This window comes from Eubalaena glacialis, chromosome 1 (genome assembly GCF_028564815.1).
Source record: "Eubalaena glacialis isolate mEubGla1 chromosome 1, mEubGla1.1.hap2.+ XY, whole genome shotgun sequence".
Taxonomy (NCBI): domain Eukaryota; kingdom Metazoa; phylum Chordata; class Mammalia; order Artiodactyla; family Balaenidae; genus Eubalaena; species Eubalaena glacialis.
The window spans coordinates 48,696,446-48,713,984 of NC_083716.1; the positions used below are offsets into that span (position 1 = coordinate 48,696,446).

Consider the following 17,539-nt stretch of genomic DNA (forward strand, 5'->3'; position numbering starts at 1 on the left):
AAGGAAGCACCTCCTGACCTTACCAGTTAGTGTTCAGAGATTTCAAACTTACAAACTAAACCACCTCCAAGCCTTTACGCAGACTCTGTGAAACTGGCAGGGACCACGAAGGACGAGCTCTCACGGTGAGGCCCAGCAGAACCTCTCAGGTGATGTAAACCATTTATGATGAAAGGCCATGGGGAGGCTGTGGACAGGTGCCTTGGCAACTGCCTCACGAAGGAGCAGCTTTTATCCTGGTGCTCTTCACAAAATGCATGCAAAAATGTCATACATAGGATGAAAGCAGCAGAAAGTAATGCATCAGGACCCCCGGGGTCTGCAGGTCCTTTCTAGGTGCGCCCGCTCTGGCACAGGTGTCTGAGAACCCTGCCATGTCCGTCCAGTCCCTATTCAAGGACTCCGAGAGCAGATTCCATAATAATGATGATCATAATGCTGGTAAAGCTGCTGGCAAAGCTATGGAGACAGTTAATAGATCAGTGGTTGCCAGAGGTGGGGGAGGGAGGGATGAATAGAAAGAGCACAGAGGAATTTTAGGGCATGGAAGCTATTCTGTATGATACTACAGTAATGGCTACATTATAAATTTGTCCAAACCCATAGAATGTACAACACCAAGAGTGAACCCTAGTGTAAACTGTGGACTTTGGGTGATGATGTGTGTCAAGGTAGTTTCATCAATTAAAACAAATGTACCGCTCTGGTGGGGATGTTCATAATGGAGGTGGTCAGGGGTCTATGGAAAATCTCTGTACCTTTTGCTCAATTTTGTTGTGAACATAGAACTGCTCTAAAAAAAAAGTCTTTTTAAAAAAATAAAACAAGGAAGAGGAAAAAGTCTGGAAATATTTATGAAGGTCATGTTTTGGTTACGATAGACTTATTTTCTTTCGTCTCCGTGCTTGTAATTACCATTTTAAAGCATGAACGTGCATTAATTTATAATGGAAAGAAAAAATAAACATTTCAAGAGTTTAAAAAGCTAGGAAATGAAGCTGTATGTGTGGTTGTGTATTTAAACAGTTCTTAGGGTTTCTGATCCCTTGTTTTCTCTTTGTGGCCAGAGTTTTGTAAACACACATCCCTTTTTGCTATTTGTAAATTTACACAGTTGACCCTGTACTCTAAAACCATGGCCAGTTAGAATTTCTGTTCCCAGTAAAACTAAGCTATCTTTGGGGACTCTCAGTGTGAACTGTATTCTTGGAAATTTCCCCATAACGTGACTCAGTCTTTGTTTATTTTTAAAACTCCAGGACTATATTAGAATAGTCTGTTTTCTTTTATTAAATATATGTAAATATTTATTAGTGTTTAATTTACTGTTTTTCAAAGATTATACAATCACATGATTTAATAATTAAAATTTTAAAGTTAATTAATTTAAAAATATATGTACAGTGATAATTCTCCTTGTCCAATCTTCCTTCTGTTTATTTCCTCAGCACCCCCATTTTAAGGAACCACTATTTTTAAATTCTTGTGAATATTTCCAAAGTTTCTCTATGTTTGTGTACATAAATACTAATATATATTATTTTCCTGTATTTTTATACAAAAAAAATGACACTTTTACACATTGTCCAACACCTAGCTTTTTCACTTAACAATGTGTCTTTTCTTATCCCTATATAAATAGCTTCCTCATTCCGCATTACAGTTACAAAGGACCCCGTGTGTGGATTTGTGGATTCACCATAATTTCCTTAACCAGTCCCCCGCTGATGGACAGCTGGGTTGTTTCTAATCTATTGCTATTACCAACAGGACTATAATGACTTATATGTACATTTCATACCCATGCAAGGATATCCACAGAATAAATTCCCAGAAGTGATATTGCCGGGTCACAGAGTATAAGCCTCTGTAATTCGGATAGCCCCTGTGATCCTGAGTGCCGAATTGCTCTCCATCAGGAAGGGTTTACACTTGTACCAGCAATACTTCTGAGTGCCTGATTCCTCACACCCTTGCCAAAAGAGCGCTTTGCCTTAGGTTTGATTGTTGCCATTCTGATATGTGCAGAAAGAAAGTGCAGTACATTTTAATTTGGATTCCTCTTTCTTGAGGAAGTTTTAGCATGTTTCCCTAGGTACGAGCCTTTCCTCTTGTGTGAAAACTGTTTACCACCTTCATTCATTTTGACTATTAGGTCATATCTTATGGATTTCTAGAAATCCTTTGTATTAGGGAGATCAAGGGAGTTACCAAGCCTCTCTTGGCAACTGTACCTACCTGGCTGGAATATGTGTCTGAGGACAAGAGATTCTAAAAGAGGCTGCCCTCTGGGTTGCTGGAGCCATAGGATGCATTTGAAATAAGACGATGGCCATTCAAGGAAGTGCTTGGACTCCACCCCACAAGTAGCATGGAGAACAGGTTTCACATCAGGCCAGTCTGGGTTTGCAGCTTTCGTGTTGTCTGCTTACAAACAGTGTCACTTAGAGCAAGTCACTTAGCATCTTTGAATCTTGGTTTTGTTACCTGTAATGTAAGGCTTACCTATTACTTTGGGTTATAACGGTAACACATAGAATCTGATACTGCAGTGATTACACAGGTAACCACCCAGATAATTGAAAACACTCACAACACTCCTGAGGGTTAACTCAGTCTTTACCTTAAAGGTGAAGGTACATACAGCAGGAGGAGAAAGTGTGAACAATCATGGGGGGCCCTAGGGACTCCCAGCTGCAACTCCCCAGGGTCCCTTCTCACTTGCACAGGTGCTGCTCTGTCTCTGGATTGTGAACCACAAAGATGTGTGCAAGGAACGTTGGTTTTAGGGGAGCTCAAGGAGAAGTTTTTAGTGATATCTTAATATCCTACTGGTGATGTAACCAAGCCAGACTGTGTAAACCCATTAACCAGGTGTAAACAATCTATACAAACAATCTATACATCCCAAAACAATGTAGGCAAGCTGGCCCTGGGTCTCTCCAGAGATTTTGGAACTTTACACAGCACATTACAAACCCCTAACTAGCTCAACTCATCATCCTTAGCCAAGGGTCAGTACCAGACCGCCAGACATCCCTGGACGTAGGCAAAGGGTGATCCCAGTCCGGCTCTAAGAGTACCCTACCTTACACACAGGTACACGGGGTACTCGGAAACTATTGCTTCCTTTTCCTTTCCCTGGAACAAGCCTGCCTTTGCCTTCACCAGGACCTTTTTCTTCTCCAGCTCAGGGGAGACTGTCACCAGCGTGACCAGCTTGGTCCCACTGCAGCCCAAGAAGGGCAAGAGGCGGAAGGAAAAAGCTGACGTTCCTCCCGCAGTCCCTGCCAAAGGTAGGAAGCCAGCCAGCAGTTATCCATGTGGCGAGCACCTGGGGTCTGATGTGAGATCAGGACAGGAGAGTAGGCAGGTGGAGGATGTGACATCCCTGATTATATGGTCTGGAGAACCCCACCTAGATTCTGGTCATAACTGAGCCCCGTCCCTGAGGTGGGCTGGGGGCATTGCCATTGGCCGCGCAGGGCTTTAGCAGGGGTCAACCTCTACAGACTCTTCCACAGTGTATTTCCCTTTGAAGTACTGACATGCTCTGCACATAGCAGGGTGGACCAAGGGGGTGTCAGCATCCTCTTGGTTCATTCAAGGGAAAGAAGGCTCTCTGATTTTCCTCAAGATAAAAACCAGGTGTGTAATTTATTTTGGATTTGTTCTGGGGATTAAAATGAGGGTTATTACTTGATTCCAGTTATGACTTAGAGCAACATAAATGAGGAAGATGAGCATTTCCTGAGGCGAGAAGTAAAACTGTTTATAAATCGTTCCTAAAATAACTGTGGCCAATTTAGGAGAAGGTCATACATCAAAGGATTTGATATACAGTTAGGAATACAAGGGTTGCCCAGGTGAATAATTTAAGAACAAGACAGGATCCATTTTATCCCTCAGCTGGGGCTTCCCAGGATGGCCCCTTGGCACCCTTTGCGCCCTGTGGTGGAAGGCAGTGGTGCTGAGGCTGAACGTATACTGGTTGGACAGAAGGGGCTGGGAGGCGTGAGCGTCCTGCGAGGCACGACACTTGCGGACCTGGGGAGGGAAGGGAGCTGCCCCTGCTCTGCACCAGGCGTTGTACTGCTGTATCACCTCATTCAGTCAGCACAGACGGTGCCCTACTGTACGAAAGACAAAAACGAGACTCAGAGAGCCACGTGGTTGAGCCTGGCTTTGAGTTCAAGTCCCAGTTCATCTAAATACTAGGTAGTTACGTGATGTTGGAAGAAGAGCCTCGGTTTCCTCCTCTGTTAGATGGGGACAATGAGACCCTCCCTGCTGACCTCCCAGGGCTGCTGTGATGGTCAAAGGTCACCGCTGTCAGCGTTAGCGTGCAGCTACGAGGAAGCCCCAGGGAAGGTCCCAGCCTCAGCCTTTACCAAGTGCACCTGGTTCTCACCTGCACATCTGACCTCTTTGTAGCTGGTGGTGTTTTATGCTGTGGTTTTGTTGACCTTGTTGAGAGGAGAGGATGACGTATCCAAAGGCTAGGAGAGGATCACCCTCCCCCGAGGGACACCAGTCCAGCTGTTACCTGGATCAGAAACTAGAGTTCCTCCACGAGAACAGGAAGGGGCCCTATGTCCGAGGCTCTCTATCCGTGGTGCTCATGATATGTGGGTTTTAAGAGTCCTGGGAGGAATTGCAAACTAAACCCTTGATGTGCTTCCACAGCTCCCATCGCCGCCCCGTTCCATAAACCGAAGCTGCTGAAGCCACAAAGGAAAGTCGCCCTGGTGAGTAACCACATTCTCTGTGCTGTCCCCTCAAGCCCTAAACACAACTCTGGTCCAAGGAGTACCTTTATTGACTGAAAACATGCTCCAAGTTCCTGGTACTTTGTTCCCAAGCAAAGGCATTCTCTCTTCTTGGGTCAGCTTCTGAGTCAGCTTTTCTCCATAGCTAGTTCCCACAGAGTGGCTTTTTAAAAATACAAATGGAATTACTTTTCATTATCAATGCTCCTTTTTGAAAAGAAGGGGAAAAATCGCACTCAGAAAGGTATAAAATAGAAAGTGGACCAGCTTGTATAAATTTGTCTTGATAACCACCCTGAAGAGACTGCTGAAGAACTTTCCAGAAAACATGTTATACTTTTGAAACAATTTCAGTTTTACGGAAGAGTTAGAAAGATGGTACAGAGAGTTCCCGTCTACGCTTCGCCCAGCTTCTCCTAAGGTTAACTTCTCACATAGCCATGGTGTATTTGTCAAAACTAAGAAGTTACCATCAGCACATTACCATTAACTGCACTCCAGACTTGGATCAGATTTCAGCAGTTTTTCCACAAATGTTCTTTTTCTGGTGCAGGATCCCATCCAGGCTGTCACATCACACTTCGTGGTCTTGTCTCCTTAGTCTCCTCCAATCAGGGCCAGCGCCTCCGTCTGTCTGCTTCTACAGCCTTGACACTTTTAAAGATTAGTAGATGCATTTTTCCAATGTCTCTTGATTTGGGTTTCTCTGAGGTTTTCTGATGATTAGAAATGAGGTTATGGATTTGAGGGTAGAACAACACAGAGGAGATATGCCTTTCTCATAGCGTCCCATGGAGCGGACGTGCTATGATGTTGACCGTGACCACTTGGTGAAGGTGGGTCTTCCAGGTTCCTTCAGTATAAAGTCACTATTTTTCCCTTTCCATACTTTATTTGTTAGAAGCCAGTCATTAAGTCCAGGTCACACTCAAGGGGAGGAGAGTGAAGCTGCACCTCCTGAATTCAGGGAGGGGTCTCAAAGACTTTGTGGACACATATGAAGACCACCACAGTAATTAATAGGTATTTTAGGGGAGATACATCAAGCCTGTGCAAATAGCCTGTTTTTCCTTGAACTTTCGTCTACTCATTTTAGCATTCATCCGTGGATTTTGCTTGCAGCACTTATTACTATGGTGAACTGATGGTGATTTTCTGTTTTCCTCAATCCATCTCCATTTACTACTTGAAATTCTTCTGTAAGGAAGAGCTGGATCCCTTTCCTCATTGACTTATTCACTAATTTCTTTATATCAGTATGGATGCATGAAGATTTAATTTCTTTTAAGTTTGTAATCGTATTGTTATTTATTTTGTTGCCAATTTTGTTCAGCAGCTGTGTATTTGTGCGTGAGAGAAAGAAAGAGAGAAAGAGGGAGAGAGAGGCAGAGAAACTGGCAAACCAATTCTAAAATGTTTATGTAAGATAATAAGATTATCTTGGCCTTGCGGAGGGCCAAGATAATCTTGAAGGAAAAGAACAAAGTGAAGAATTTATATACCAATTCACAAGATTTATATTAAAGCCATAGTAATTAAGCTGTATAGTAAGTAATGGTATTAGCATTAATGGTAAGCACATTAAGTAATGGTATTAGCACAAGAATAGACAAATAAACCGAAGGACTAAAGAGCCCCAACCATATCTACATATGTATTGTCACTTGATTTTATGACAAAAGTGACATTGCAGTGCAGTGAAGAAAGGATTATATTTTCAGTATACAGTGATGGGTCTGTAGGATCTCCACATGCAAAACAATGATCCATAACCTGTACTTCACACCACACACAAAAATTAATTAGAGAAGGTTCATACACTTAAGTAAGAATGGTAAAAATAAAACTTCTTAAAATTAGCTTATCTGCATAAGGTCAGGGCAAGCAAAGATTTTTAAACAAGACACGTAATGTATGAGCCATAAAGGAAAAGATTGAAAACTTTGGATTACATTAAAATTTAGAAGGTCTATCCTGATTAAAGATATCAGTACAAGAATGAAAAGGGAAGCCACCTATGGGGAGAGTGTATCTGCCACGTGTATATTTGATGAAGGATTCTTACCTAGAATTTGTGAACACCTACAAATCAATAAAAAAGAAAAAGGCAACACTACAAAAAAATAGGCAGAAGTCTTAAACATGTGCTTCACCAAAGAAGACATACAAATAGCCAATCAGCACATGAAAAGTATTTAATCTCATTGGCGTCATGGAAATGGAGGTTAGAAGCAGAAAACCAGTTCACATCTGCCAGGGTGGCTACAGTGAAATAGTTATATGGTTTCCTTTTTTTTTGCCTGTTTTTCTCTGATCCATTTGGAATTTAGGAATGGATCCAATTTTATCTGTCATTCTTTTTTGTCAGATTCTTTTTTATTTAACCTTATGTTTCATATTTCAATAATCTCTACTTGCCAGTTTCATTATACTTCATCACTACATTCTAAACAATTACTTAAACTTAACTTGTATTAGTTCTGTTATTACTTTTTCTTGAATCCAGTGTCTTCCCCCCAAATATATTTGCCTTTACATTTGAGTAGTTTGTCTGTGAATGGAATTCTAGTTTCATAAACATTTTCCACTCTGTTCTGGGAAATATGCTAAGCACTTTGTGTGCATTTCTGTTTACTTCCCATATTGTTCAGCATCAATGCCATGCTCATTACTGTGGCCCCTAATGCCTTATATCATGCAAGCCACATGTAATTTAAATTTTCCAGTAACCACATTAAAGACGTAAAAACAAACAGGTGAAACCAATTTTCATAATATGGCTTATTTAACCCAATATATCAAAATATTATCATTTAAACATATAACCAGTATAAAAATTATTAATGAAATATTTTAATGCTAATTGTTCTGCTAAGTCTTCAAAATCCAGTGTGTATGTTATGCTTCCTGCACATCTCATTTCAGAACCACAGTTCAAGAGCTTAATAGTCACATTTGGCTATTGGTTACCATATTGGACAGCGCAGCCCTGTAATGATCTAGCCCCCATGACCTCTTTGACATCATTTTTACCACTGTCCCCCTTTCTCGTTCCCCTCCCATCATTCTGTCTTCCTTGCTAGTCCTTAAACATACCAAGCATGTTCTGGTAGGGCCTTTGTTGTCTTATATGCCTGGACCGTCCTCCCCAGGCTATGTCTGTGGCTTATTACTCACCCCCTAGGGTCTCTATTCAAATATGAACTCAGTGGAGAAGCCTTCCTGAAACTCTATATAAAACACCACCCACCCTCTGAAGGAACTCCCCATGAGAGGCATCCTGACGTACTTTTACATGTATCTATTACCTGCCTTTCTCTTCTCAGAATGCAAGGTCCATGAAGGCAGGGAGGTTGTCTGCTCTGGCCACTGCTGTGTTCTCCACACCAGAGCAGTGTCCAACAGGATGGGGATGATGTGTGATTTTGCACCCCAGCTTTTTGGAGTAGGTTCTGTCATTGTGCTTTTATAGATGGGCACAGTGAGACTCGGAGTCAGTAAGGTGACAGATGGACAACTAACCCAAGGTCATGCAGCTTGTGGGCTGCAGTCAGGACTTGAACCTTTGTCCTTCTGAAGCCAGAGCGTGAGGTTTTAACCAGCTTAATTGAAGCCTTGTCTCAGAGTGGAACCTGGATCTCTGTGCATGATTCTGACATCCTCTCATGGCTCAGCCTTGCCCCTGACCTTCCTATTCTGTGCCCAGGTTTCTGCTGTTCTCCTAGACAGGATGGTTCCTCTGTTTTCCAGAGAAAGCCTCCCTTTGCCTGCAATGAGTTGTGGGTCCTGAAGGGCTTTTCATACGGTGTGATTCCATCTGGTTCATATCATCAAAAATTCCTTATCAGTTCTGCTCTATTGACTACACTGTCTTGTCCTCAAATGTAGCAGTGGAGTTTTTGCTGATTTTAATAGATTTCTGGTCATTAGGTAGACTTTGGGAAACAATTGAACACAAAGGCTAAAACTATCAACTTTCCTTGTAGCATCCTTCATCCCATCCGTTGAGAGTCAGTTTCCCCAGATAGTCTGAGCTCACTCTCTCCCAGCTGTCCATATCACTGCACATCTGTGTGTGTATGTGTGTATCTTTTCCAGATCTTTTATTCTTAATCCTGATATTTATCAACAACCTCAAGAATGATTATACTTTGTAAATTTCCCCCATCTTACATTCTAAGTTGCGCAGGGCCTGTTGTTTCTAATCCAGTCTTTTACCCCAGGTAACAACAGAAACCGCTCTTTATTGACGTTCCATTGATATATCCCAGGGATATATAAGAAAAAGCACTTTTTGCAAGTCATCATATTTAATTCTCACAGTAAGTCCCCCCACTCCCAGATTTGCCTGTGAGGACACACAAACACTCTGTTTCAGAAAAGTGAGGTCCTGCAACCCACAGGGGGTAGCGTTGCATCTCCCATGAAGACAGTGCTGCTGCCCCAGTAGATGGGGCAGTGTCAGCAGCCTTGAATGGACAACTTTCTTTAGTCCACAGCTATAAAAGCAGTTTGCCTTAAGCAGTTTGGGGCCACTTAAAAACAAAGTAGATTCAACAGCATTTTCAAAAATAACTGGTCTTAATTGCAAGTTTTTATGGTTGATTTTTTGTTTGTTTGTTTGTTTGTGTTGGTATGCCCCTCTGGATGGAGATTCAACATAGGAAATTCTTAATTTTCACAGAGAGTAAGTTGGGGCAGTTATCTGCACTTCAAAATGGATTCTTTGTTTTATGGAAATATCACCCATGACAGTTGTTAAATACCAATTGTCCTTTGATCTTTTAAGATATGAAAAGGCTTGAAATTTTTATACCAAATTTTCCAGAAATGAGTCAATTTGGAGACCAGTTTGCACCTATAACAATACACAGTGAAGAAAAGAGCTGACTTTGAGTGGACCTCTGTCTGACCAGCAGTTTTAGAGTCAAAAATACCAGGCCTAGCGTCTGCAGTTTTTGGTTAATATTAAGATTTATTTTCCCAGGAGGCCAGCATTGACCTTGGTCTCAATTTGGTCAATATTTATCTCTCAAATCAATAAGTCTTGATGGCAGCTGAAACTAAAGTCAATAGCTACTTGTTGACTCACACAGGCCTTAGTGGATAATTTAGAAAATAATTTGGCAACATCTTTTCTTTGGGGTCTGGTACCAATTTAGGCGTTTAATTCTGTAATTGTTGCATTTTGCCACAAAATCCATAAAACCGTGCTTCTTGGAGTGGTCACAGGCCACAGAGCCCTCCAGTCACCCAACCGCTCTTTCCAGAGTGATACTGACACATGCTCACCCCAAGGAAGCAACCTGCCTGCCACCTCCACTGACTCATTGGCAAAAAGCGAGAACCCCCCCCCATTTACTGAGCACCTACTGTGTGCCAGCCCCTCTGCTAGGTGCTTTGTAGGCTCCATCTCCCTCAACTCAACCGCACATGCCAACTCCCGGCAGACCCTCAGACTCCAGGCGAAAATGACAAGCCTGGGTCCTTGTGTTTTCACCCTCAGAGCATTAACAAGTGGGCATCTTTTCTTATGTTTCCAAGATAACGTGGCATTTTGCAAGAACTGTGTATACCAGAGACTAACAGTGGTTGGAAGGTTTAAAAAAAATGATAGGACTCAAGAAGAAAAAAAGAGGTTAGAAAGGCACTTTAGACTTTTTATAATCAAGTTATCAAAACTGCTCTCCCCTATTTTAACCCAACAACCTGCTCTCAAAGTTAGCTCATCAGCTCATGAGGCCGTGTGTTATCACCAAGGCACTTTCTGATGGACAATGTGATCCCTTTGTCTAACAACCTTGAACACTGACAGTGAAGACCCCCATTTCTTCCCTGTGGTTTAGGGCTCCCTGAACCCACTGAGCTAATTCACACACTTCCAGGAAAAGCTGTCACTGCTTCCTTGTTTCAGAAGAAGCAGAGAAAGCCGGAAGTGCATTTGATTTCTTTTTCTTGCCTTAGGTCACTTATTGATTCAGAGACCGAGTGGAGGAAGAGAAAGCAAACAGTTTCTGTGATGTGGAGGCGAGACCTCAGTAGCAACAGGGACCGTGAGCTGGAAGGGAGGAGAGCAGCATCCCCAGACCAACTCACAGGGGAGGATGCAGTCCCGTGGGCTCCTTCTGCCTCAGGGTCATGCCTCCTCATTGAGGGGCCTTCAGTGCCTCACCTCTGAGTCCTCTCTCTCCATAATCAAGTCACTCGTATGTAGCACTCGGTAGCCGGAAAGGTCAGGCCACCCCCGTTCTATAAGGAGAAAACTGTCACTTGTGAGCAAAAGACTGAAGACACAGGAAAAGTAGGAACATCAGGGGCTTAATTACCACCACTTTCCCAGTGGGTCTCTTGTATCCTGTCTCCCACTCTGCTCCCTCTCCCACATTGCTGCCTAGGGATTTTTCTAAAACGCAACTCCAATCATGTCATTTCCCTGCTTAAGATATTCTCGTGGGCCTCCACTTGCCTCCAGGATGAAGCAGGGCTTCCCGCGAGTGGCAGCTGTCATCATCTATCTCATGCTCCACCCCGTTACCCCGTGTGGTCCAGGTCATCTTACCCTGGGCCCCACAGGCTCTGTCCGGACCTGTTGCCCCGCTCATCCTCCCACAGAGCTGCCACTCACCTCCAAGATGTGGATCACTCACCACCTTCTTTTTGAGGCCTCCTGTCCCTTCAGTCCCACTCCTCCACAAATCTGGACTTTCCCAGGCATCAGAGTTATGCTCTGCATGTCAGGGACCTCCCATCGCCAACTCTCACGACCCTTTTCAGTTAATCTGTTATTTCTGACCCCTCGATGCATCGATGCCCTTGTCCCTGGAGGTGAACGTGGGTCACCTGCCATCACCCCAGCTGACTGCTTTCCCTCCTGGCTGTCGCCCCTCCCCAGATGGTTAGGCTGGCTTCACCCTCTCCACCTCTCTCTGGGGTCCTCTTCTGCTTGAACACATTGCCTGCGAGGGTCAGCACTCTCACAGGTGCAGCGGCCACCTGTGCAGCCCACTGTTTCCCTAACCTGGCTCTTCAAGTCAATTCCAGCCTGGTTCTTCTGACTGTTTATGATACACCCCGCCGGAGGCTCCAAGCGCACCCCAAACTTACCGTGGCATACACAGACCTCATCACCTTCCCGCAGTCCTGCTCCACCTGGGATATCATGCTTCCAGAATCTATGTGCCTTCTTCTCCCTCGCCCCCATGTCCACTGGTGACCGAAGGCTGTCTGTTCCTTCGCAGGAGCCTGGGCTTGACCCCAGGCTAACCCCGCCACGGCTGGTTCTCACGCCCGCCACCTCCCCATCCATCTGACTCCAGGGCCTCTCCACGGGCCTCCTACAGCACTTGGCCTCACCTGTGTCTCAGCACTTCCCACTCCATGTTGAAGTCATGTTAACCCACCTGAATGGACTTTCTCCTCCACAGCAACCACGTGGTTCCTTTTTACAAAGTGACCTCTACATCTCTCTTGCTGTGAAGGCTGTACATTGTAGACACCTTAGATAGTGCAGACGGTGGGAACTGTTTTTTTTTAATTGTGTTAAAATACACATAACATAAAATTTACCATCTTAACCATTCTTAAGTGTACAGTTCAGTGGTGTTAAGTATATTCATATTGCTGCACAATCTCCACAGCTCTTCATCTTGCAAAAGTCTGTACTCATTAAGTAACAACTCTCTACTCTGTCCTCCTCCAGCCCTTGAAAACTACCCTTCTACTTTGTCTATAAATTTGACCACTCTGGGTACCTCATATAAGTAGAATCATATGGTGTTTATCCTTGTGTGACTGGCTTATTTTACTTAGCATGATGTTGTCAAGGATCATTTATGTTGCAACATGGGTCAGAATTTTCTTCCTTTTTAAAGGCTGAATAATATTTCAGCTTATGTATATATACTACATTTTGTTTATCGATTCATCTGTGGATGGACGCTTGGGTTGCTTCCACATGTTAGCTATTATGAATAATACTGCTGTGAACATGGATGTACAAATATCTCTTTGAGTCCCTGCATTCAAATATTTTGGATATGTACCTAGAAGTGGAATCCCTGGATCACATGGTAGTTCTCTGTTTAATTTTTTGAGGAACTGCTATACTCTTTTCCATAGTGGCTGCATGATTTTACATTCCCACCAACAGTGCACAAGGGTTCCAGTTTCTCTACATCCTTACCGACACTTGTTATTTTCTGTTTTTTTTTTAATATAGTAGCCAGCCTAATGGGTGTGAGATGGTATCTCACTGTGGTTTTGATTTACATTTCCATAATGATTAGTGATGTTGAGCATCTTTTCATGTGCCTGTTGGCCATTTGTATACCTTCTTTGGAGAAATGTCTATTCAAGTCTTTCCCCCATTTTAAAATCAGATTGCTTGTTTTTTGTTGTTGTGTTTATAGAAGTTCTGTATATATTCTGGATATTAACCCCTTTTGGATATACAATTTGCAAGTATTTTCATCCATTCTGTAGGTTGCCTTTGCACTTTGTTGATATGTCCTTTGATGCCCAGAAGTTTTAAATTTTGATTATCATTAGTTTTAAAGTCATCGACAACCTGCCCATCACTCTGTCCCCAGTGGGGGACCTGGGATCTGCAGACTATGTGTGGAATGAATGAACAATTGAGGGCAGAGATCTGAGATTGGAGCTCTAAGTCCTCACTGCTCAATGTGAGGTCCACGGACCAACAGCCTGGGCATTGCCTGGGAGCTTGTTGGAAAAACGGAAGCTCAGGCCCCACCCTAGACCTACTGAATTAGAATCTGCAATTCAACAAGGTTCCAGATGAATCTGATGAACATTAAAGTTTAAGAAGTGCAGCTCTGAGTAACGTAACAAACAGTAGCCAGCTCTGATTGGGTCATGGCTGGCGGGACAGAGTCATCGCCGGCCACCTCCGGAGACAGTTGTACTTACATTTTAGTGAGACAGTTCAGCCCACTTGGGAGAATGGTGGGTTTTCTTAATTATCCACAAAGAGAGAATTAAACACGAGAATCTGCTTCTGAAGGGCATTGTGACTCTCTTTCATTCCTGTAAACCTTTCCTGGATAGCTCATCCCCGTCTCAGCTGTGTGTAGCCCTGTCCTGTGATCTCCTAGGACCCCTCACAGTCACAGGTAGAGAATTCTGACACGTAGGGAATGTGTGACCAAGACCTGCTTGTCTGGGATTCCCTTGAGTTTAAAGTCTGCAGTAAACCTGCCTCCTCTCATGGAATCTGAAAGATCAGAGCACTTAAAACAGAGGGACGAGGTTCATTCCATCATAGTTGAAAGCAACCTGTCTTAGGAGTGGGCCTTCCACCCAGTGGTCAGCCCAGGACTGAGATGCCAGCCCTATTGAGTGTTTGCCTGGTGTCAGGAAAGAAGCCCCCTCTTCCAGCTCAGTTTTCACTATCGACAGTGTACTTGCAGACCAAAAAGAGTTTTTCTCTGATCAGTAGCAGAAAAGGGCTTTGAGGCACTTTAGACACCAGTGATAGAATTCTGAGAGGATTTTAATAATAACCCAAATCCCAGCAAAATTATTTCCAGAGGACACGCATTTCAGGTTTCTTGAAGGATGTTTATAATAAGCTGAAGAATTTCTCTTGTTGTCGTTAAATGTGCTAGCACTGGTTTCAGTTAAATTTTGCATGAAAAGAATATATTAACCTGCATAAAATATGTTCATAATCTCGATTTAAAATTAAAAAGAAGGAAAAACCCACAAGCACATGAACAATATATCTCCCCAAGTAAAAGCCTTGGGAAAAACCCAAAAACTTTGCTTGTACCACGCTAGTACCATTTTTACAGAGATAAAAATTCTATGCCCCCCTCGGTACACATGCACATCCCATTATTGTCACGGGGAGTTATGTATGTTGACTGGAGGGAAAAATAGATGCCAGGGCTTCGGAAGGGATGAGAGTGGGGAAAACAGAAGTCATTTCGTTTCATGGGCTTCTTTCAGTTGGGGGAGGGCAGGTGGCTGGGCCTTTTGTAAGTGGGATGTGATCACCAAGGAGGCGAGATCAGGCCTCCCCGAAGTGGCAGTGGGAACATCTCGTATTAGAGACTCTTAGCCCTGACGCGGGGCTGTCACTTCCCCACAGGCCACGAGGTCCGTGCCGAGGCCCCTCTGTGCTTCGCGCTGTCTAAAAACAGCTACGGGGCTGGATGCTTCTCAGCTTCATCACAGGCCAGTGGAGGTTGGTTGAGGCTCTGATGTTATTAACAATGGGCCAAGTGAAGCCGTTACTTTCAGGAGTCTTTTAAGACTGGTAGCACCTTAAGCACTCATTGGGAACCCCCTTTTGGGAGGTGACAGTAATCCTCTAGAAGTGACGCAGAGGGAGTCTGCCTCGCCCTGTTCTAGAAGGGTAGTGTGGCTTTGTGCTTTCAGGAGGGAGGTGATTTCGGAATTGACCACCTTGGAGCTGTGTTTCTCCAATTTGCTGCATCACAGATTCCTTTGGATCATTCTGCAGTCTCCCACTCAGTGTTGACAGGCAGTGTACGAGGTGCTATGGGGACAGGAGCCTTGGAGCCCCCTGACAAAGGTGAACAGGCAGCAGAGAGGTGAGCTGGGCCCGAGGATGGTCCAGGCTGGAGGCAGGCCCGGAAGCCCAGGGGGTCCAGTCCCCTGAGTGACCCTGCCTGGTCGCACAGACCCACCCTGCTCCCTGGGGTCCTGGGCCCACTCTGGGGCAGGGCCATCTCTGTGTGTCTGCAGGGAATGTCCCTTCAGAGTGGTAGCTTGTTTTCCATCTCGGCTCAGCTGATTTGCTGCCTTTATTGGGCACTTCATTGCTGGGATCATTGCACTGCTGGGAAATATTTTTTTTTAACTTTTTCACTCTATTTCATTTTTGTAATCTCATGGAACAATATCATTTCTGCTCACATTTGATTTTTTTTTAAAAAAGCCTATTTCATTTAAAACTTCAGTTTTGAATGCAGAGCACTTTAAAGTTGTTATTAAAAGACTTTTTCAGTCTCAAATAGAGAATACTAGAAATGAAGTGCCATTTTAGAAAAAAAGAAAAGAAAGAAAAACATCATCAACCTATCTGTAACATCAAGGTAGGCATCCAAAATATCAGGAAGAAAATTTCTATGTGGAACTCTGAGTTCATGACAAACTAATGGTACATGTAGGGGATTTTGTTTCCCTAGCCAGATTCAATTCTCATTTATTATTATAAGTTCTTAAAGCTGAATTTATAAATTCCAACAAGTACATGTGATGCAATAAGACATAGTCTTGTGAATTAAGGCTATAGTGTGCATAGAAAGATGATGAATACAAACTATGAATTCAATCATATGTGCCCATTGCCCATATTACATATGAATCCAACAAACAAGCTAGCATACCTCCTACTATTTTGTATTTGATCCTAATGCTTGCCCTGTACATTGTGTCTAGAACATAATGCTGGTGGTGATGATGGTGATGGTGATGGCGATGATGATGGTGGTGGTGATGGTGGTGGAGATGATGGTGATGATGGTGATGATGATGGTGATGAGGGTGATGACGGTGATGGTACACACACTTCACTTTGATGGCACTTGCCCATGCAGGCACTATCCCAGTGTTCACCAATATGAACATTGGGATGACTCTGACCTATGCATTGTAATGTGTCCGTCTCATAGATGAGGCAGGGGAGGCATAGGGAAGTAGTACCAGCACAAACTCCCCCTCCAGGAAGTGGCAGAGCTGGATCTGACCAGGCACTTGGCCCCCAGTCCCTGTTCTTCCTCGCTGGACTCTGGGGTCTGCTGCCTCTCATCAAAAGCACTCAGTAAAGTCCTAGGCCAGTGGGTCGAGGGTGTTTTCTGTCCTGACTTTACTGGATGGGTTTTCATGATGAAAGCTGTAATGGTAATTCTGCATGGGGTGCAGGAGTAAGGCTGGCAATTCAGGATCTCTATTTGTTAAAACAGAAAGTAAAATTCTTCCTTGGGCCTCCTAACAGGTGGCTTCTGTTAGGAGATTGGCTTATATTCTTCTAAGTATTTTTCTATGTACGTATAAACTTAAATCCATATATATGTGTATAGTCCCAAAGTGTATATACAGTCGACCCACAGTCATTGTAGATCCTGTCCACGGATTATGACAAATCCATTTCTGTGTGTTCCCTAAAAATAATCCTAAACAAAATGTTCACACGTTGAATTGTCTTCTCATTAACAATATATCAGGCTCATATTTCTATATCAGTACATATAGATCTACCCCATTCTTCTCATAACTGCAAAGTGTTATGGCATCATTGTTTCTTTAATCAGTCCCAACTCTAATTTCTAACTCTTTGGATCAATGCTCTAGTGAATATCCTTTCAGATACAGATTTGCTTAATGGTGTTTCTGTAGGAGAGATTTTTAGAAATGGGATTATGATGGGAAAGTATATCTGCATTTCAATTTTGATAGATTCTGCCCAATTACCTTCCAAAAGTGTTTTCTTATTTTATTCTCCCACCAACAAAGGATGAGAGTGAACATTTCCTCATACCCTCCCCAGTGTAAGATATCTTTCTATCTGTCTATCTATCTATCTATCTATCATCTATCATCTATCTATATCTATCTATCATCTATCTTTAAAACCATAAAGTTGAAAGCCATATGCAGATTTTATATGATTCCAAGTAGTAGAACCCAAGTATCCTACGTCTCAGTAGACTGTCCTCATGGAAACCCTAGACAGGCTGAAAGAGAAATGAGTCCCATGGTTCTGCCCATGATTTCTGAGAGCA

General features: G+C 43.3%; 1 protein-coding gene across 1 annotated transcript in view; it reads left to right on the top strand.

Moving 5' to 3' along the window:
* VSTM4 (V-set and transmembrane domain containing 4) overlaps positions 1 to 17,539 on the top strand; it is an 84,573-nt gene that overhangs the window by 52,879 nt on the left and 14,155 nt on the right. Inside the window, exons 6-7 of the mRNA XM_061196304.1 lie at positions 3,190 to 3,296; positions 4,687 to 4,748. Coding sequence (XP_061052287.1) covers positions 3,190 to 3,296; positions 4,687 to 4,748 — 169 coding nt within the window. The remainder of the gene's footprint in view (positions 1 to 3,189; positions 3,297 to 4,686; positions 4,749 to 17,539) is intronic.